At 36.0% G+C, this 22,198-nt stretch overlaps 1 protein-coding gene across 4 annotated transcripts in view; it reads left to right on the top strand.

Annotated features, from left to right (window-relative positions):
- Lmntd1 (lamin tail domain containing 1) overlaps positions 1-22,198 on the top strand; it is a 448,551-nt gene that overhangs the window by 389,835 nt on the left and 36,518 nt on the right. For all 4 annotated transcript variants that reach the window (XM_047548966.1, XM_047548968.1, XM_047548965.1 and 1 more), the window contains 3 exons: positions 11,308-11,417; positions 13,977-14,209; positions 16,792-16,990. In XM_047548966.1, the coding sequence (XP_047404922.1) occupies positions 11,401-11,417; positions 13,977-14,209; positions 16,792-16,990 (449 nt within the window). In that variant the 5' untranslated portion in view covers positions 11,308-11,400. The remainder of the gene's footprint in view (positions 1-11,307; positions 11,418-13,976; positions 14,210-16,791; positions 16,991-22,198) is intronic.

Raw genomic sequence — 22,198 nt, 5'->3', positions numbered from 1 at the left:
AGGACACCACACAGATCTTCCTGAATTACATCAGTTTTATTAAGTTTTATGGTTTGAATCAATTTATAGATCACATATCACATTTTATAAGTAACAAAATATACTCAAAACTAAAATTGTATGATCTGGATTACATTGTGCTGATAACACTTAGGTTAGATCTTGATTACTTTATAGGTGACAGATTTACTGTATCTCTAGGACAGCTCTTTGAAGAGTACTTTCATTATTTTGCTGTAGTGAGTTCCAAGATTGTATGCTTCTTATGCAATAAGAGGTTGCACATAAAACTCTAGTGCTGACTTGGCAGAAGACACCTAGGAAAATTGCTGAATATTGGTTCCTAGTCTGAATCTGCACTAGACTACACTTGTGGTAGTGATCCTCACATCACTGAGCAGTACAGTATTAAACAACTCCCTCATCTCCACAGCTTTGCATTAAACTTATTCACATATGCAATTCATTCTGTGATCAGTATCTCAAGTCACACTGAAAGCATATTCTATTTTTATTTTACCCTGCCCCCACTAGGATCCCCTGTGGGGGGGACTACAAAATTGATTAATTCATTTTTGGCACATCCTCATCTCCTGGTGCCTCCTGCCATCCAGCAGTCCTCACACTATCTGCTTGCCCCAAAACCACCACTGCAATATTTCACTGACACCTGTCTTCCACATGTAGCAAATCACCCTTCTTCCTCCCTTCTGGTGTCACTCTCACTTAAGGTAACACCACACTTAGGCTTATTCACAGTAATATAGAAATGATTGGTCAATCTTCCCAAGGTGTGTTCATGAACACAAAGGCATATGTGCCTGCCCCAAAATTTAGAATGCCTGCTGGCAAGAATGAATCATGTCCTGTTGTACCCAGTGAGATGGAGAAAGAAGGAGAACTAGGCACGTAGACAACTAGGCAGGTGAATGAGGTAAGCAGCATCTCCAGAAATGAAGCCAAGGCATTCATGGGTACAACACGTGGTCCCCTAGGATTAGAGAAATTGATTCCCACCATCACCTTCCAACCCCACATACTCTACCACCATGAGCTTGATAGGACAGGACGCAAGACCAATACAGACCCTAAAATGTCCCACTCACTCACAATTTATTTTCTAAACTTGAGAGTTACTTCCTAACTGGTCTCTGGAAGAGGACCTGGTCAAAACATCAAAGAAGGGGAGGTTTGGCTTCACGTCATTATCTTCCCCTTTGAGGTATTTGCAGACCTTCTCTGTCCTTAATGGAAACAACATGTTGCATTAATTCTAAGATGATTTTTTTCCCCACAGTTTAACACCTCTGAAAATGGGATGCCTTGTACAATCAATGACATCTTATGGCATTGTTCTGGCTCTGGATGGAATTTCTGGTAAAAGTATTCATTTCCAAGTTACTTAAGGCCACTAATAGTAAAATGAGAACACTTTGTATTAAATTCATCACACTGCTGGTGTGCATTCTGAACTGTACTTATGTGAATCATGGCTTGAGGTTCAAAATCTCAGGAGAGATTTTCCTTTACTTTCTTCTCTTAAAGCTAAGGTTGAGAAATGCAAGTTGTCCCTTGGGGTGTTCTAGCTTTATGCCAAAGTTCCCTATTCAGTAACTTTATGCCAAAGTTCCCTATTCAGGACTTAGTCGGTAAAATAATGGTGCATCATACAGCCAGAAGAATGGAAGAAGTTCTGACTTAGAATTTAAAAACTCCAGGGATAAAATTCCTTTTTCTTTCTTATTTCTGAGCAGCAGCACCGCCTTCTTCATGTCTTTGCCTTTTAGAGCCTGCCAGCACCTCTCAAAAAGAGTCAGGTAATCACCCTCTAGATGAATGATTCACTCTGTAATTTCTAGGTGTAGTGGGATTTGTTAATTTGTAATTCCATCAAGATGCAATTTGTGGGTAAAAATGATAGAAAAGCTGTAATTACCACTGTGGTGGTTTTGTTCCTTCCAAATACTTAGAAGGTGCCTATTCTGTGCAAAGAAAAAGGAACAAAGAAGTTCCAACACTGGTCCCCGACCTCAGAGAGCTTAGGATCTATTATGATCAGGTATGGCATGTGCAAAAACAAGTTATAATGTAATACAGGAAGTTATGATGGCAGGAGAAGGAATGTAAAATAGTGCCTCATGGATATTCAGAAGATAAAGGAATCATTTCTAGTTTTAGGAGAGTCAGAAAACACTTTATGGCAGAGATGGGTGATAATGACATTAATATTAATAAAATAATAACTATCATTTAAAGTGCATTATTCACATTGTTTTATTCAATCTCTTATAAAATAGGCATTAATTCCATTTTAGAAATAAGAAAACTGGTTTGGAAAAATGAATTGATTTTTAGAGGCGGTGACTCTGTAGCAAAGGGTGTTATTTATCAGTGGGAAGTTAGACAAAAGCATGAATGTGAGAAAGCAAGGACACACTCAGATACTCCACAGATTAATTTGGCTGAAGCATTGAATTAGTCAAGGCACATCACAAGAGAGAGAAAATGGAATATTTTCTTTGAGCTAGGTGATGGAGGAACAGATGGGAGTTACCATGGAGACAGAATAAAATAAACCAACAAATGGTTTGTTTAGGGTTAACAAAGGAAATAGATTTGTCAAGATGAGAATCTGATTTGGGGATTAGGTGTCTGGGAGAAAAGAATATGAAAAGAAGAAATTTAGTGAACACAAGGGAATTTGGGACATCAAGTTCTATCCTAATCAGCTTCATTACAAATGCCCTAACACTGGCTGTGCTAGTGGAGACAGGTTTGGAGAGGGAGAGTCAAGCAAAATCTGAGCTATAGTCAGTGATGCTGAACATTAAGGATAGAGTGTTCCCAGACTTCATCTGGACTAGGATAGGCTAAACTCAAATCCAACTAAGGCCGGTACCCTGATGTACCAAAGGCGATTCCCACAGCACCTGGTGTGAAGTTGAAGAGGAAGAGCTTTCAGAGCCTGTTGGAAAAGTTAAAAGCAAAATGGAGTCACTAGGAGAAGAATGGATTATGCCAAGGAGCCAATTTTGCCCCATTGCTAGTTACCAATTTCTTAGGAAACAGGATTGACCTCTGACAAGGATCCTCCCCATTCCACACCTAGTAGAACCATCAGAAAAAATTGGCATCACAGATCTAGGCAGAAGGACCAGCTAAACATTCTAGGGGTGAGGCCCTATGACCTTTTCAGTCTTGCAGAGAAATGCTGTGCTTATCAGCTACCTCAGGGCTCTGCTCATTTCAAAACAGACCTCAAGCATGGGGAGCAAAATGATCACAGTATACCGTTTCTGGCCTCTTTGTTCATAGGAAGGATGACTGATACCCTTTACCAGCCTGAATTCTCATTAATTCTAGAACTGGGATGGACTCTTGTTTCCTTCAAGGAAGTCCCTAATCAGTAGAGATAGCAGAGTTAGGAAAATCTGGGATTTGCTGTAGGCAATTAGAATTGCTGAACTAGAGCTCAAGGAGAAAGGATAGGCCAAAGATTTAGTGTCACAAAGATGTGTTGGTTGAAAAGAGAAGAGTAATATTACTAAAAAAAAAAAATTAGGAAAACAGAGGCAGGGTAGGACTGACACAGCGGAGTCTCTGAACTCAGAGAAAAAGAGGAGGAAGGAAGGGGAGTTGGATAAGGGTCTGGAAAGGAAAGACAAGCAAGAGTGATGTAACAGAATCAGAGGGAGAAACAGTGCCAACAGAGGAGCAGCTGGTGGTGTCAGTGTTCCAGGAAGGAGACTGAACATGAAAACCAGCAGATGGGGCTACTAGGAGACCAGGCATGGTTCATCATAAGGGAAGAAAGCACATCACAATAGGGCCAGTGAGTAATGAGGAGGTGAATGTAGTGTAGCCCCATTTCCCCAAGGACATTGGGTAGAAGGAGGGAGGGAGGAAGACAGAAGGAAGTGTGCTAGCACAGTAGCTCCGTGTGCATGTTTTCTTTTTTGATATTCAAATCTTTGTTATAAGTCTGCGACCTCTAATTTTCCATTGTCTCGTTGCTTCTATTTCTTGCCACATGGTATTTTTGTTCATTCTTCCAACTCCCTCTCTTTATTGCTTCACTTCCTCCTCATTGTAACCCTGTAGGATTCTAAGTTGCAAGTTTGGTGTGTTTGCTGATTGGGAACACTTAGGTGTGCATTTCATTAGACTAGAGATGGTATGAAAATGATGGATTTTTGTACACATATAAATCCCCCAAAAGGATTTATATTGGAAAAAATATTTTAAAACATTCTTCATATACCATCTCATTTAAGGAGTCTCATAAATAGATGCCACTTTGCCATTTGCTTTAAGTAAAATTAAGTCACAGCACTCTCAAAATGTAATATAAAGGGAAATTTCTTTTAGCATTAAGGTCAATGAAATGGATGTTATGAATAATAAATATAGGTTTTGGAGTTCCTAGTTATATAGTTTATATAATATTCTTATAACTATTCTTTTTATCTCCCTTTCAAAGAAAAGGAAATTAAGGCCTGGGGAAGTTACTTCATGTAAGTTCTCAGAACAAATCCATGAAGCAGTCCTGATTTACCTTCAAAAGTATCTGGCTCTGAAACCTAAGAGACCCTGGTCCCCATTCAGGCCTCCATGATCTTTCCCACCTTTGGAGCAATCAGTACCCTTGTGACAGGAGCTAAACATTATCCACATAAATATGAGATCACAAATCTTTCAAATCTTTGTTTTTAGATGTATTGTTACCTTAGTTTCTTAAATAACTAATTTTATTTTTTATTTCCATTGGCTGAAATAATTCATTATTATCCTAAGGGGCCAGTTTTAAAACTAGCCTTCTCAGAATTAGTTACATAATTTATGGATGCCCTGATTTTTAAAAATATTTAAAATTTTAAATTAACAAAAACAGAGCATTAAACCAAGCATGAGGCTGTGTGTGATTGCACAGGTCATTGGCCCATAAAGTTGGCCTATGGCTTCAGTTTTGCTCAGAATGTAATTCATGCTGTCTATATCTAATATGATAGCAGAATGAATTTAACTCCAACTGAACTAATAAGGAGTACTTTCTTCACAATGGGCAAATTATTGCTCCTACTACTGATGCAGCCTTTAAAGAGATTACCTCTAGAGCCACCAAGAGGAGAATGGACAAGGATAGCAAACATTTCTTTAGTATCCTGCAATTCATCTAATTATTGATCAATTAGGAACAAATAACTGTTACACAGTGCATACTGGGAACGCTTTCAACTCCTTGTCCTGGTGCTCAGGGCTCCCCACAGCCTGCCCTGTCTCTCTGGATCTACTTCTCAGGGTCATTTCAGTCCCTTAGCCAGTTAGATTGCCTATGCCATATCAACTTGTGCTTTCTCCCTATGCATTTTGATGCATGCCCCAGAAGTATGTACAATACTGCTTAGCCACCACAGACACTTAATGTTTGTTGAGTGAATGCATGCATGGAGGAATAAGTTAACACATGTATCCTTTCTATTCTCTGCCTTTGCGATCGTATCTGTTCTTCGACATCCACTCATATCTCACTGCCTCTGTGAAGTATTTCCTAGGCGCACCAGGAAAAGTAATTGTTTTCCTAAGTGCTTTGAGCTCTTGACATAATTGCTCCTTTGATTCTTATCACACCCTGTTATGCATTATATTTATTTATTGTTCACATTTACAGATACTGATGCTTCACCTAAAGAAAAAATTCCAGAAGAACAAGGAACATATCTGATACATGTTTATGTATTATATCCAATTATCATGTATTTGTGTGATACTCAGTATTATTCCAAGAACAGGCATAATGTAATAGCTAAGAAAGCCGTCTCTGAAGTCAGAGAGAACTGAACTTTTTCCAGTGCTACCACTCCATAGCCGTGTGACTCTGGGAAATTACCCAACTGCTGTGAGCATCAATTTCCTCATTTGTCAAGGGAAGATATAATACATCATTATAAGGATGAAATGAGATAATATATGTAGAATTCTTAACACAAGTTAGAAACATGATAAATGATAGCTAATAGTGGCAATAGTAACAGTGCTTATTCACTATTGAATACAGCAGACTGTGAATCATGAAAGCATTTTCTCAGAAAACTAAAGGAGAAACAAAAACACAGAACAACAAGAACAAAGCTAAGACTAATAGAACTGCTAAAGAAAATTTCAAGCAAATAAAAATGTCTTGCTTGTCATTCTTCTGCAAAATAATCTATATCAGGCTAAAGGTCTTCTGGAGAGTTCTGTTTCCTAATAGTGCCTGAATTGTATTCCATCTCAGATGTCTTTTTTTTTCTCTCTCTCTTTTCACACACATGAACTCAAACAAGCAACACAGACACTATATTAATTTCAGAGACTATGCTAGTTACTCTTGTGTTCTCTCTTCTATTCCTAGTGAAATTTAGAAAGGTAGTATTCCTTACAAAAGGCAAGGGTCCCTAGTGTCCTCAGGATCCTCCCAGTTTCTTCTATTCTCTCATTTGCACATGAGGGGAAAACTTTTTAATTATCAACTTAAATTCATTTATGCTTCAAATTGTCAGATTACTAAAACAGCTTCATTTAGTAGATAGTATTATGGAGTGTCTCAAGAATAACTAATCTCCTTTGGTGAACTGTACCCTCATTGTCGCCTGTTGCTATCAATCATAGTGAATAATGCTGAGAGTAGCTGCCACTCATCAGATTTGTTAAGTATGTGGTAACCACGGAAAAAGAGAAACAAGGGTTAAGGCCCCTCCCTCCCTACGTGTGTTTCCACTGGCTTGCTTAGTCTTAGCATCTGTGCAGTCTTGTATTTGTGCCTGAAGCTGTTGGTAGGACTCATATTCATGCTTCTAAGAATTCATTCTTACCCCATTAATACAGTGCTTCTCACATAGGTTAAAATTTTTATTTATTTTACCTACTGTTCCTACGGGGCACTGGTGTTCCATGCTGACAGAGTCAGCACTCAGCTATAATATTACATAATGACAACTTTATCTTGATTGTAAACAGAAAAAAATGTTAATGGATAGAATTTCCTCAATTTAAACTTTTCTCCAATAATTTGTTATAAGTCTTTGGCTTTAGACACAACTTTTCTGCTGGAGGTTGCCAGCAGATGACAGAAGAAAATGAAATTGCAAATTCATATCAATGGAAAAACTCAAAACCAACCATTTGGTCTTGGTTCAACAGTTTGTTGGGTGTTTTGTTTTGTATTAAAATCTATAAACTGGTAGTTATGAGTTAATATGGTATACAAATAATGTAAGGTTGATTTCTTTTTGCTAGTAAAAGTATATAAAAATAGTGTGTAGGTGATGTTTTTAAAATACTGATTTGTATTTTTAAAAATATCCTACAAAGAACACAGTGTTCTGCAAATAAGATCAAGTATTCTAGCTCTCTGCCTTCTGAACAAGTCTAAGTTTCCCAGTCTTAAAAAAATAAGGATCATATTCCATTAAGAGCATGAATAGATTTATGAATAAAGGATAAGATTAAGATACTCTGTCCAGTAACTGTGAAGTTATTTGTGAACATTGCTGAAATTGATACAAATGTCTGAGGATGCAAATCAGTGTTTCATTCTTAGGATCACAAATGCAGATCTCAGATCTTACTGTTGTTTTGCAGAAGAACTTTGTTATTGGGAAGGCCCATGATGATTATTTGAATGAACTATTTAAAACCTCAATCTCCCTGCAAATGGTACTTTAGCTTCTCTTTGAACACCTCCAATCAACTGTTAATTTGACCCTGACTTCAAGATGAAATAATAGCATCTGTGTTTGAGACCAAATTATTTACATGTGGATCTGTATAAAAGAAATTAATTTACCCAGTACATTTTTGGACTAACAAGATGCTTTATAGTGGGGATTTATGCTATCTTTATGTAGGTGCAAATATGAAAATCGAATTCCTACCATTATATTTCAAACTCTGAATTTTAAATAAAAAAATATTATGTTTTAGATTGTAATCCTCAACAGTATGTTACTCAACTGCATATTACCCATGGCCAGAGAGGAAAGGAAAATTCTCTTTCTGAATATAGTCTTCATTCATTCAAGACATTTTATTTATATTCCCAATTTAATAAAAAATCCCCTGCTGTGCAAATGTTCTCCATATGTGGAAAGAGAAGATTCAAATGTGTAAAACCTGCTTTTTGTGTTCTTCAACTCTTTTAAAATTGTGTATATGTAATATTTAGACTGTTACTTAAATTGCAGAATATGGAAATATGCCACTTTTAATTTTTGCTTAATTAAGGTAAAAAACTCATGACAAGAAGCTCAGTTTTCATCTTCTTATTTTAGATTACATATATTCTTAAAGGGTTTCAGTTCCCCAAGCAAAATTCTGGTATTTTCTCAAGATGGGGTACAGGCAAAGAATTGACAAGGGGACAGAAAGCCAGGGAAGAGAGTGATGTGAGATCAGTGCAGAAAGCAAGAACAGTATAAAGCTGGAAAGAGTGGCGAGTATTTAGACAACGACCACAAAAGAAATTATGAAGATATTGAGAACTAAAACAGAAGCAAAGAGTGTAGTGAAGGTGTCTTTATCACAAAGGGGTGAGGCTAAATCCTGGCTTTGCTACTTACGGGCCAGATACGCTTGAAAGAGGCATTTCTTCTCTCTGAACTTCCCTTCTCCTTTGGAAAGTAGAGAATACCCATCTTCTAGAACTATAGAACAAATATTACACTGAGTAAGAAGCGGGTCTGCTCTTCTTCATCTCTTGCTTGGCCCTGTCCTTCCTGAGCTAGAGACAGCCACAGCAACAATGCTTTTGGTGTTTGAACCCGATGCATCCCAAATTGATCTTCCCGTGTTAAGCCTTTTCATCTAGAAAATCTCACACATTTTCAGCAAAAGAATATGTACGTATACATATATCCATATGTGTATGTTTGTGTGTGTGTGTGTGTGTGTGTGTGTGTGTGTGTGTGTATAGTCATGATGTGCAATACATCTCTATGTAACTCTTATCCAGATTCAACAATTACGAGTCATGGTACATCTTTTTTTTTTTACCTCCATTAATCTGAAGCAAATCCAGACATCATATCATTTTACTTGTAATGTTTTAGGATCTCTAAAAGATAAGAACTTTAAAAAATACAATCATAATATCACCCCTAAAATGCTTAACAGTTATTCCTTAATATCATTAAATACCTAGTGTGTTTAAATTTCCAAGGTCTTATAGTGCTTTTTTTTTTCCTTTGCAATTTGCTTGAATTAGAATATGTTTAGCTAATATAAGATCTTTTAGCCAGCATTTCTGTCCTCTACTATATGCAAGTTAGAGGATTCATCAGATTCAGGTTGATTTTGTTGCTGTTACTGACATTGTTGCTACTGTTATTACCTGGGTCAGGCAAGTTGTATCAGCCACATAGATACTATCACACAATATTGCCAATGATGATGTAATTTTCCCAAAATGATAAGCAACTATTGGGAAAGAACTGAGTCAATTAGGATGTAACCTTCCCTCAATATAAATAATAAATAGTTATTTCCGGAAACTAGTGTATATCAAAATTGTGCAAAATATTTCATGTTGATATGCAATGTGGCACTAGACTTGTATAATTAATAATCTATTTTCCACCTGTATGAATATCTGGCAAGTCAAGAGGTATATAAATACCTCTTGGAATTCTTTGCCAAGTAGGATTATTTGCCAAATTGCAGAAAGTCTAGTATTTCTGGCTCCTGTCCTCTAAATACCACTAGCTTCCCGCCCAGATCTTTATGACTGCTATCAGTGTCCCCTCACTTTACAAAATGCTCCCTGTGGTTCACTTTGCCCCTGTTGAAAACCACTAGATTAGTTTCAACAGCAGTAAAAAAGGAAATTGGTTCTCATTGCACATATGCAGTAATTTGAGGAAAGGAAATAAGGAAAATATACTGTATGGGGAATTAATATTGAAACATTCACAAATTTAAAGTTTTTAAAAGTTTTTCTCAGTTGGTAGATTTTTTTTTCTCCAAACTGTTGAAAAATATGAATAGGTTCTCTGAGAAGACAAATGAAGTCATAATGACTTCATCCATACTGGTAAGTAGGGAAACTAGGCAAGAAATTATAAATCCATTTTTAATTTTTTCTAAGCCTAAGTGTAATTTACACATCTCTTGATGTTGTTTTTGCATAGTTGACCCACAATGCTGACAAGTACTTGCTTCATCTCTGAGATAGAAAAAATAATAGTCAAATGTTTATTCTCCTCTTATTTGTCTTATTATGTAATATATCTTTTTTTTTAATTTTAACTTATTAAAACAGTTACTTTATTCATTGTCCTTTTGTACTTAAATATTGTTCATCATTCCAAGATAGAAGTCATTTTCAAATCTGGGTTAGAAGATGTATTTTCATCATTCCCTAAATCAAAAATTATTAATAGTAGTACTCAGCCAGTTCCTGGTACATAGTTAATGATCATTAAATATTTGTTGAATGAATTCTCTCATCCAGTAATCATCATCATTAATATGTCTTACTTCTGTGTAGAATCATGTACTTTCATATGTTAATCTTATTCTCATACCATCATTATCATGAAACATTAAGTGAGGGTCTTTTACACAGTAGAAACTGAATTAGTGATTTCTTCTAAATCATTCTGGTGTTACTAGTTATAATTTAGGTTTCTGGCTTTGGTTCTTATATAGGCTTCTTTTTGCCTTAAATTGATGTTTTCTGTTCCTGCTGCCTGTTTCTTTAAGTATTTGTCAAAGAAAGAGAAAGGAAGAGAGGAATTGTAATAAATTCCTTCAATATTTATATACTGGCCTTGACCCTAAAAAAATAAAAAGTAGGATATTAAACATTTCAGTGTCATAGTGTGTCTGGTAGGAGATGTGGCTGTCCTAAAAGCGAGTTACATTATTTAATGTCTGCAACTGAAAAGCAGGTGCAGCACCAACATAGTAATTGTTCAGAGACTGAAACTTTGTAACTATGGAGACATTACCTCATAGTGTTCTAAGAGGCAGTGTTGCCAGATGTGAAAGTGGTTGTCATAAAGGTCTCTTTGCAGGGCTACTGCCCTCCTGTATGAGCTGCTACATACCTTCACTGAGGGTTTGTCTTGTATCCTTAACTAGTAGAAGCATTGGCTATGTCAGTACTTACACAGTCACATGAAAATTCAGTTTTTGGCACCAGTGTGGTAAAGAAATCATTAAATCTGGTAAATTGAAGATAGTTGGATTAATAGGGTAAGGTCACTTTCAAGAAATTCTGCCCTAAACTTCATCTGTATTCATTGCTAACTCCCATAATGTTTTTTCTAGGAAAGAAAAGAGATCTCTTTCTAAGACAAAAGACAAGGCATTCAGGGAGCTTCGGAGACCCAGAACAGTGAAGTTCAAAGTCAGAAAGATAAAATGGAGAAACCAGAGAAGTAAGAATGGCATAAATGGGGAGAAGTTCTGAGTTTTAGAGGGATATTGATGGACTATTTGAATTTTTTTTGTTTAAAAATGTGAAAAAGTTAGAACTAGAATAGATCCCAAAATTTTCTAAAAATAATGAACTAGAACTATTTCCCCAGCCACTGTTTTAAAAGGTTCCAGTCCTTGAGTAATATAAAAAAATCACCTGCACACATTTCTACCATAGAAGACCTGGCAAAAGTCCTGAAGTTTCCGACGAGTATGCTAAGGCCATTGGCACAATTTCTTTAGAACTAGTTAACTGATGTGGAGACAAAAACATTAGGACTTTGGTTTCAGAAATGTCTGGGAGGAAGTTACATAAAATTATATTTTGTTTTTACTACTGATACTCATCATTTTATCAACAAAAGCATTCATGTTGGTTTTCCAACGTTTTCTAAAAAATCACTTTTGCTTTGGAGTATGCATCATTTAAACTCTTTGTTATTTGGACCTAGATATCCCATGTTTACTGTTCAGTTCAAGTCTGTTTTTTAATATTTGTTTTTAGAGTCAAGAAATAATTGTCATTAGTGTTACCAAAGTAGCATCTCCCAAAGTAACACTGAATTGCTGGAACTGATATGTAATGGCCCCTAGTTTAGTGCTTTTCAACTACAGGAGAGCAAAACACCAAGAAAGGGCTTGGAAAGATTCTTGTGTTAAAGGGAAAGCTAACTGAGCACTAAGAAAAATCTCTGGTCTTCCAAAGAGACTGCCATAGGTAGGCGAGTGGGTAGTTCAGACATGAGCTGTGTTACACCAGTCAGTTCCTTGGAGTATTCAAGTTCTTCCCAAGATGTGTGCAGTCACCAGACATTTCTTATTCAACTACAAAAATAACACCCGGTGTCCCTGGGCCAGATTTCTCTGATCAAAACATTTGCAAAGACTTATTGGGAATATTTTGTGGAATTAAATTTATTTGGAAATGCTATTGTTTTACTTGAGGAAAAGAAAACTGGGAGCTTGAAAAATGAGCCTGCTGAAAAGATAGCCAATGTGTAATGAAGCCCAGATGTAAGGAATGTTGAAAGAGAAAAACACTTTCCCTGTATATTCCAGACAGTATGAGGGAGAAATCAGAGATGAAATATTTGTGATTTGACAGTCTACCTCTGTCGTCTCCTTCCCATAAACTCCAGAATCACACCCCCAGTCAGGGGTTAGAGTTTTTCTGACAAAAGTGAATGCCTGAGGTATCCACTGCCTGGAAAGGACTCAAGCTTTGAGCAATGGGCTAGTAACACTGCAATTTTCAAAGCCAATAACATTTAGCTTTTTACAAAATTTGCCTGAGATGACCTTGCCTTCTAAGAGGGGTACATTTAGAATAGTCTAGTTGTGACAATAAAGCTTTATGGATGTAATATTTCTGTTGAGGAAACTCCCAAACTGAAGAGCAAGATTGTGAGTGCCTCTTGGTAAACATGAGGAGGACATTAACAAGATGGCAGGGCAGAAGCTCCTCATTCCTTGTTGGAACCATTGTAAAGAAACAAACCAACCAGAGACTGGCTATAATAACTGTACCAAGTGCTCTGGAAAACAGATCAAAGTAGATAATCCACAAAGTAAAATACTTAACTCCAGACTTAACAGTAGGTAGATATGTGACCACCAAAAGGAAGATGGCGGAACAGGCTATTTGTCCAAGTTTTCAGAATGAGGAAGGGTTTTGGACCCCGAGACCTTTGTTCTCAGTGTACACATTAATCACAAGCCTGCACAAACACATGAACTGCATGTGGAAGAGCATCCATGTGACTCATAAAATGGAGTCATCGTAAGCCTTTTCATGAGCCTTATGATAATATAGTTTAACTTGTAAAATAATTGTATTGCATTTTAGGACCTTGTTCAAATGAACATGTGAGAGTTAACAAATGTTTTGTATTTATCAAAAAGAGGAAAAAATCTTTATTTATAATAAAACTTGCTTAGTACCTGAAAATTGTCATTCTTCTTTTCTGCCATTCTGTTCAATACACATACACACACACAGAGTTTATGTGAAAGAGATATTAAAGGTGAAATCTTTGTTAATATGGGAAAATTAGTTAAGCAGTGCCAGGAACAAAAGGAAAAAGTTATAATAAGCAATCATAGGAATTATGATTTTTTTTATGTTACTGCAAAGAGAAAACATGATAAATTAAATCACAGAAGTGGAGTATAAGTGGTTTAAAGAGTTTCAAGTTTGAGTAAATTGTGTATTAAAAAAACCTGGAAGGAAATGGGGAATCTCTGGTCAGTGGCATTATAGTGATTACTATTTTCCTCTTCCTGTTTTACACATTTTCAAAACCATCTACAGTGGGAATTCATTGATTTTTAAATAGAAAAAAGTAATAAATTAAGTTTTATGTCCTTTCTTTTGGATTGTTAAAACTAGAAATATAAGATGTTATGTGTTAAGTGCACAATACCTTTGAAAAACAGAGCTCTGTGCACTTAGCACAACAGTCTTGTATTTGTGGTCATTTTGAGTTTCTTACCTTGTTTATTATAATTTTTGTACACAGAAGAGAAGACAAAGTTAAAATTGTCCCAGTGAAACAGTACTCTTCAGTACATTTTTTAGCAAACACCACAGATTCAGATTCTACAACACTGCCACGGTCATGGTCATTGTCCCATGAAATTCCGCTCAGTTGCTATCTGTCTAGTGCTCAGATTAGTAGAGTAACTGCATCCACAATGGGGCCAATGGCTTCTAAATCTGTAATCAGCTTTCCCCAAGAAGACAGCAACATGGGTAAGTAAAATATATACCGATTAAAAATTATTTTTAAAGTATGTATTCCCTTTGATTCATTATGTACCTCCCATCCAGATTGATGTTTTATTATTTGTCCCCAATAATGCTAACTTCCCCTGTCATATGCAGAGTAACTTGGCCACCAGTCATCATTGACTCTAGAACTGCAGTCTTAAATTCAGGCCACATAAATGCATGTGCCCAAATACATCCTTCCATGATTAAGATATCAGGAGTAACCATGAGATTTGTGGGTTGTCTGCTTTTGAATTGCTAGTGAATTAAACTTTACAATGTAAAGTGTTATAGACCCTTCCTCTGACTGCTGCCAGAAGGATTAAGGAACATCTTGAGTACTTTGTGCCTTTAGGAGACTTATGGCTCTAATAAGGAATAGACAAATAAGAAAAAGAAGAAATAAAAAGCAAATAATAAAATGGCAAAGAGAAAAGGGGGAAGCAATAAAGAGAACTTAAAGGAGAAGAAGATGTAGCCAACACTGTGATTGTCAGAGATAGTTTTCACAGATGTCAACAACACATGCTCAGCGATACCCACACTTCACAGAGCTTGTTCCTCACCAGGTTGAGGAATCTTCCATTGTTTACAGAAAGCATCCTGTTCCTGGAAACACAGGATCAATTGTTTTCCTATCCTCTACAATAAAAAGCATAGCATCTCTGGGTCTTATTTTCCATAACTATAGAATAGAGATTACAATATCAACATCACAGAAGTAGTGTAAGTATTAGAAGACATCTATATGAAAATCACCTAATGAGTGCATAACCTAGCACATAGTAAGTCTCAATAAAAGTACGTGTGAATTTTAATATACCTGTAATGTCTTTTAGAATGTTGTAGATTGGGTTCTGTGTTTCAATTAGCAATTAAGTTTCAAAACTGGTAGTACAAACACTCCCATGAGATCTGATGCCTCCATTTCCTCTCCCGTTTTGTGAACATTTACAGTCTGGCTGTATCTCATCTGTATTTAATTCTGCTTCTGATATTTTTCTAAACCTTCAATGCAGTGTTAAGCAGGGTTTTTCCCTACTGCCATTATAGTCATTTCCCCATATTTCCTTGTTTGTATAACTAAGATAAATTTTCCAACGAAGCATCTTAAGTTTACACTGAACTTGTGTGTAATAACCAAAACCCATATGCTCAAAATGCAAATACAAATTCTAGATCTAGGAAGGGAAGATTTTCCATCAGTTGGCACTATATACTATATCATGGAAGATTGTATTTGGGATCAACTCTAAATGCTTTTCGTAATGGGAGGGGGTGTGACAAAATTTTCTGGCTTCCCTTTGAAAGGCAAGATATGAATTGGGATGTCATCTTCTCCTTCATTGCTATAGATTCTGTATATAGATGTCTGGGTCCACTTGGACTTGTTGCATTTGTTTCAATGTCACCTGTTGTTCTAGATGAAATAGCAACTGGGAACAAAATCAAGGTTTTCTTCCTTTGGGAATTCAAGGCTTTCTTTGACCAGGATGAGCTATTGAGGAGAATGCCATATATTATTCTTTCCCAATGAAATTTAATGATGAATTGATAAATACTCACTTGACTGAGAATGAGCTAATTTAATTCCAAGTGTTTCTTCTCAAAATAATCCTTTGAGGTATCCTTTTTAGTAATTATGGAGAGAGGTGGGGCTCAGTGATAGAGCATGTGCTTAGCAAGTTTAAGGTCCTGGATTCAATTCCCAGCACAGCACCAAAATGAATAAATAAAATATGATTTTTTTCCTTTATGTCTTTCACCTTGCTTTGTTTTTGTTAAGAATATAAGAATCTGAAACAAAATGTAGATTATTTTAATCCTTTGAGGATTCTGGACCCAGGGCCAATTAACCAAAATCCTTGTACTACAGTAATGGCAGTCATTTTTCAAGTACCTGCTAAATACTAAACACTGTGTTCGACCCTAACCTGCATATTCTCCAGTCCTCACATCTCCTCATTTTATGTTCAAGAAAACTGAAACTTGGAAAGTCCAAATCCCTTGACCTGGTAAGTGGCACAGCTGGTACACAATTGCAGAGAATTTGTCTGCAATTCTCTGCAGAAAATTTCAAAAGAGAAAACTTCTAAAAGGATCCTAGAACCTGATTAGACATTACCTTATCTTTTTATAAAATACGTGTTTTAGTTGATGGACAAAGTTTAAGTTTTTATGTGGGGAAAGGACTAAGCATTAGCAGTAAAGGACTCATTTGAGGCTTTAACTTATGGGTAGTAATTTAGGTAGTATAGAAAACACAAAAGAGAATATGACTGTAATGCACATAACATATCCAAATTCGACAGATTCACATGTTTTACCTACTCAAAAACTAATGAGGTTTCTAGTAAACTAAAGAATCAGTTCAATAATTTATGATAGCTGAAAGTGACCATTTGAAAGCTGCTAATTATTCTCACTGAATTTGACAATGACAATAAAATATAGAAAAAAATATATAGTTTTGTAGAAGCAAGAAGTAAAGATAATGCCTCAGGGTTCTATGAATATTTATTTATTGATTTCTCTCTCATTTACTTCTCTAATTTCTTTGAAAGGAATCAACTACTTCCTACTTCCCAAGAAACAGGCCCTATCAAACTCTGACTCCCAGTTGCCTGTGATTGGGGAAGGAGAGGATTACTTCCTTTCTTTGTTTGGTGATTCCAGTAAATTTCTTGCCAGTTCAAACCGTACCAAAGATACCTACAGACGCTTTTCCACAATTCTTGAAGAAGTTGGCTCCTCTATGTCCAGGTACACATTCCATTTGAATTGTTTGTTATTCTCTGCTGGGGAGGACCAATAAATAAGTAGAAAAAAAGAGTTCCGATCTAATGTTAGTTCTGATATATGACTTCTTCTAAGACTTTAAATAACTCATTGAAATATAATTGTTTCATGTTCCGAGCAATTAAAAGCAATTGATATAGCATTCTAGGGAAGGAAACAAGGAATGTTAATTCTTCAAAAATGCCAGAGAATATAGTGCTATAATCCCTACAGCGTCCATTCAATTATTCAATGATCTTTTTCACTATTGGTGAATGATTCAGGTGGTTTTAACATGTTTTTGCTAGTAGACTCTTGAGTTCAAGATAGAAGGAGATAGATTAATTTTTACTTCCTTGATCTATCATTACAGTGTCAGTATCTGTAGTGAAAGAATTGATCAAGAAGAAAGTTGATATTAGAATTAAAAGAAGTTGACTCATCTACTTAATTATCTAACTCTGCCTTACTACATAAACAACAGATTGAACTGTGAAATGTTAGTAGTGAACTCATGTTGGCATAGGGTGTTTGAGAGCTAAAAGAAGTTGGTAGGCAGAATTGAGTGTCAGTTATGACAGGAATATTTTTCTCCTTACCCCTTGTTTCCTACAATCACAAGGGCTCTAATGCCAAATGAAATTGGAGAAAACCTGAGTTTGCTCAACTATATAAAAACACTTCATCAAATCATTCACTTAATACCAACTGTGTTAAAAATGATGAACTATTTGGGGCAAAAAATAATTTCAAAGACATAAATATGATTTCAAGGAGTTACACTATAGTCTGGGAAGACCTGCTAATGAGGACAAGAGGGGCAAGTAAGATACCAAGGCATTTAAAGGAGAGCTTGCTTTCAACTCAGGATGATTTGGGACGATTACGTGAAGGAGCTGTAATTTAGACTATACTTTGAAAGACAGGCTAGTCATTAGAATAGAGAAAGGGGATCAAGGTGGAAAGAATGAGGAGAAACTGCAAAACGAAATTGACCAAACTGCAAAATGAAATTGTGCAATCCTTGAAAGAACATATTACCATGAATCCCACTTTCATGTGTAATGCATCAATTAAGAATAATGCACAAACAAAAGGAAGATCCATACAGTAGAGGAAAGGGATCAGGGTAAGGGAGGAGGAAAGGGAAAGAGTGCTAGAGAATGAACTGGAACCAACTACGTTATGTGCTTATGTGAATGTCACAATGAACTCCACCCTTATGTATAATTACAATGCACTAATGAAAAAGAAAGAAAGGTCAGTTTGGGATATACACATTTGGAGTATGCGAGAGCACACTAGACTATTGGTTTTTCAGTACTCAGTATGATCACCTGGGGTGCTTTTAGGGTCCTGACCCCATCTTTAGACTATTTGAGTCAACATCCCTGGTGGTAGAATTGGGGAACTATTATTTGTTGTTGCTGTTGTCCATTTTAATGCCTTGGTGATTCTTATGCACAGTCTGGGATTGAGAACTACAAGCGTAGAGCAAAGGAGAAGCAGAAAGGGAAAGAGGCAGAAAAGCTAAGATCAGGTACAAAGAATTGTACAGTGTGGTCACATCAAGCAGTGCATGAAGAAGTATAATAGGGTTGTAGGGGACAGTGTTGAAAGCGGGATTTCTCCCCTTCGACTGGGGGGTGAAGTCTGCATAAGCAGCAGATCTCTGCAGTCAAAAAGCATGTTACGGCTCTTAATGGAGGACTATGCCTCCAGTGTTGCAGCAGATCACAACAGCTCACCACCAATTTTTTTCTAGGTTTGTCTCATAAACTTCATGGACAACTGAAAGCAAGAGCAAATGGAGTGGGACTTATTCAAGAATAGAAAGTGAACTCTCACAGGGAAAGAAGGAACCTGATAGCAGGTTGCTATTTGAGTGTGCGTCTAGCGGTTTATATGGCACTTGGGTCAATGCTATTGGTCCACATTTATGCAAATCAGGGTTTGAAAAAAATATCAATATTATTGGTCCAAAATTATGATGATCAAGGTGTGGAAAAGTACCAGCAATCCTTGAGTCTACACTTCCTTTCAGGTCTGCCCCACTTCTGTTTTTTTGTGGCTCATCTGCAATCCCAGCTTCCCAGGAGGTTGAGATCAGTGGATCCTGGATGCTGGGAGTTCTGAGTCACTATGTGGTGTGGGAGTAGGGCAGTGGCACCAGACTAAGCCCTGGCTCATTCTGCCTCAGTCTGGTACAGGCTTGGCAGGCTCTGCATGACTGTGGCCCGTGTGGATGCATGGCAGCTGGTATACCTACCTGCTCACACGAGGCTAGGGGCAGCAGCATGTAGTGGGCAGTGATGCTGGGTCCCTGTGCATTCCAGCCCACCTGGTCATGCTTCACTGCCACTCTTCCTGGGACAGGAGCTGGGATTCAATGTGAAAGAGATCACAATGAGCCTTGAATTCCAGGTTCAAGAATTTGGTCTTCACTATGGGTGATTGGGAAAGTTTTATTTTTTTCCCATGTTTTATTTTTTATTGGTGCATTATGGTTGTACATAATGGTGGGATTTGTCGCTACATTTTGTATATGCACCCATTATAACAATATAATTTGGTCAATATCATTCCCCAGTATCTCCCCTTTCTCCCCATATTTCCTCCCCTGTCCCCTTCCTCTAAGCTACTGATCTCCCTTTGATTTTCGTGAGATGCCCCCATCCATGGGAAAGTTTTGATCAACAGAGTGACAGAATTGTTATTCAGAAAATTTAATCTGTGATGACGAATGTTATATCTAGATGTTGGGTAGTGTCACTACTTTTTATGCATCTATTTAGATTATAGTTTTTCTTTTTTAGACTTAAAGTGCCCTGCACTCTTAGAATAACCCCTATTTGGTCAGAATGTGTGTCCCTTTTAATATATTGTAGAATTCTATTTGCTAAGATTTTGTTTCAAGTTCTTGTGTCTATGTTTGTAAAGAATATTGGTCCACAGTTTTGTTTTCTTACAATGTTTCTTTTTTTACTTTGGTATGAGGGTAATGCTTTATCTCATGAAATGAGATAAAATGTATTTTTTATCCTTTTCTAGAAAAATGTGCAAAGAAGTAATATTATTTTTCCTTAAATGTTTTATAAAATTAACCACTAAAGTTATCTAAGCCCAGAGTTTCTTTGTGGGAAATTTTTAAATTATAAACTCTATTTTTAAATACATAATCGGACAGTTCTGCTTATTTCTTCTTGAGTAAACTTGAATCTTCTAAGGAATTTGTCCGTTTTGTCTAAGTTGTCAAATTTCTTGGCACAAAGATATGTATAATTTCTCTTAATATCCTTTTTCTCTCTGTAGAATCTGACCTGTCACCTTTCCTGTTCCCAGCATGGTCCTTTGTGTCTTCTCTTTTTTCTGCTTGGTTTTATTACAGATTTAGAGGTTTTATTGAGCTCTGCCAAGAACCAATGTTTGACTTCATTGATTTTGTCTATTTTTGTTTGCTTTCTATTTCATTGATTTCCATTCTGATCTATATCTACCCCTCTTTGTTTCAGGGGTTTTGTTTGCTTTTCTTTCTTTCTTTTTTTTTTTAATTTTTTAAGGTGGAAGTTGAAAACATTGATTTGATACCTTTTTCTCTTCTGACATGAATATTTAATCTTATAAATTTCCCTCTAAGTATTACCCACTTGCATCCCACACATTTTGAAATGTTGTATTTTCATTTTCATTCTGTTCAAAATATTTTCTAATTTACATTTTTATTTCCTCTTTGATTCTTGGGTAATGTAGAAGTGTTATGTTCCCAAGTATTTTGTAGATTTTTCCAGTTCCATGATTTTCCAAATATCTTCTTGTTATTGATTTCTAGTTAGATTCCATATAGTCAAAAATAAACTTTGTATGACTTGAAACCTTTAAAATTTATTAAGCAAAGTGTTTCATAAACTTGTTGGTTGATAGTGTTAAACTATCTTTTTACTGATTTTCTGTCTACTTGTTCTATCAGTTATTGAGAGAGAGGTATTAAAATCTATTGAATTTGTTGATTTCTCCCTTGAAGTTTGTTTTTGTTATTTTTAATGTATTTTGAATCTTTGTTATTAGATGTAGAAGCAATTAGGAGTGTTATTTCTTCCCAATGCATTGGTTCTTATATCATTATGAAATGACCTTCTTGATCCTTGGCAATATTCTTTGCTTGGAAAGCTATTTGGCCTAATATAATATGTCATTGAAGTTTTTATTTTTTTTAACTAACGTTAGCATGTTGTATCTCTTTCCATTCTTTTGGCTTTTAAACTATGTGTTTGTATTTGAAGTATCTGTTTTGTTGATGGCATAAGATTGGTACATGCTCTTAGCCGATCTGACAAATCCATGTCCTTCAAACCACTTATATTTGAAGTGATTATTCATATGATTAAGGGTTAAGCCTACTGTTTTGTTGTTTGTTTTCTGTTTTCCTTAATTGTACATGTTCAATTTTTTCTTTTTTTAATCTTCTTTTGAATGGAGTATTATTAATAATTCTGCTTTACCTCCTTTATTGGTTAATTAACTATCATTCTTATGTTGGTAGTTGCTTTCAGGCTTATATGATATATCTTGAACAATGGCAGACTACCTGCAAGTGGACTTGGACTACTTCACATCTGGTCTAGGAACCTTACCATAGTGTATTTTCATTATTCCCCTCCTGGTCTTTGTCACACATTTTCTTTTTAATGTGATATGAACTCTATACTATATCGTTATTTTTGTTTAACCAATTAAAATTAAATTTAAATATCAAGAAAAATCTACAGTATATTTACCCTGACATGTTTGGGTACTCTTCATTTTGGGGGAGTGGGGTCCTATAGATTGTATTTCCAGACAGTATTATTATCCTACCATTTGAAAAGAAGCTCCTTTAATATTTCCTGCAGTATAAAACTGCTCGCAGTGAATTCTTCTCTCATTTTTGGTATACCAAAAAATTCTTGATTCTTGTCCTTGTTTTAAAAAGATATTTTCAATGGATATAAAATTATATGTGGACAGTTTTTTCTTCAATACTTTAAAGATGTTGCATCTTAGCTGGGCACAGTAGTGCATTACTGTAATCTCAGCAACTTAGGAACCTGAGGCAGGAGGATAGTGAGTTCAAAACCAGCCTTAGCAACTTAGTGAAGCCCTAAGCAACTCATCAAGACCCTGTCTCTAAATAAAATAAATAAAATGTAAAAAGGG

This window comes from Sciurus carolinensis, chromosome 4 (assembly GCF_902686445.1).
Source record: "Sciurus carolinensis chromosome 4, mSciCar1.2, whole genome shotgun sequence".
NCBI lineage: Eukaryota > Metazoa > Chordata > Mammalia > Rodentia > Sciuridae > Sciurus > Sciurus carolinensis.
The sequence above is the reverse complement of the archived record's forward strand: the minus strand, read 5'-3'. Positions and strand labels throughout refer to the sequence as shown.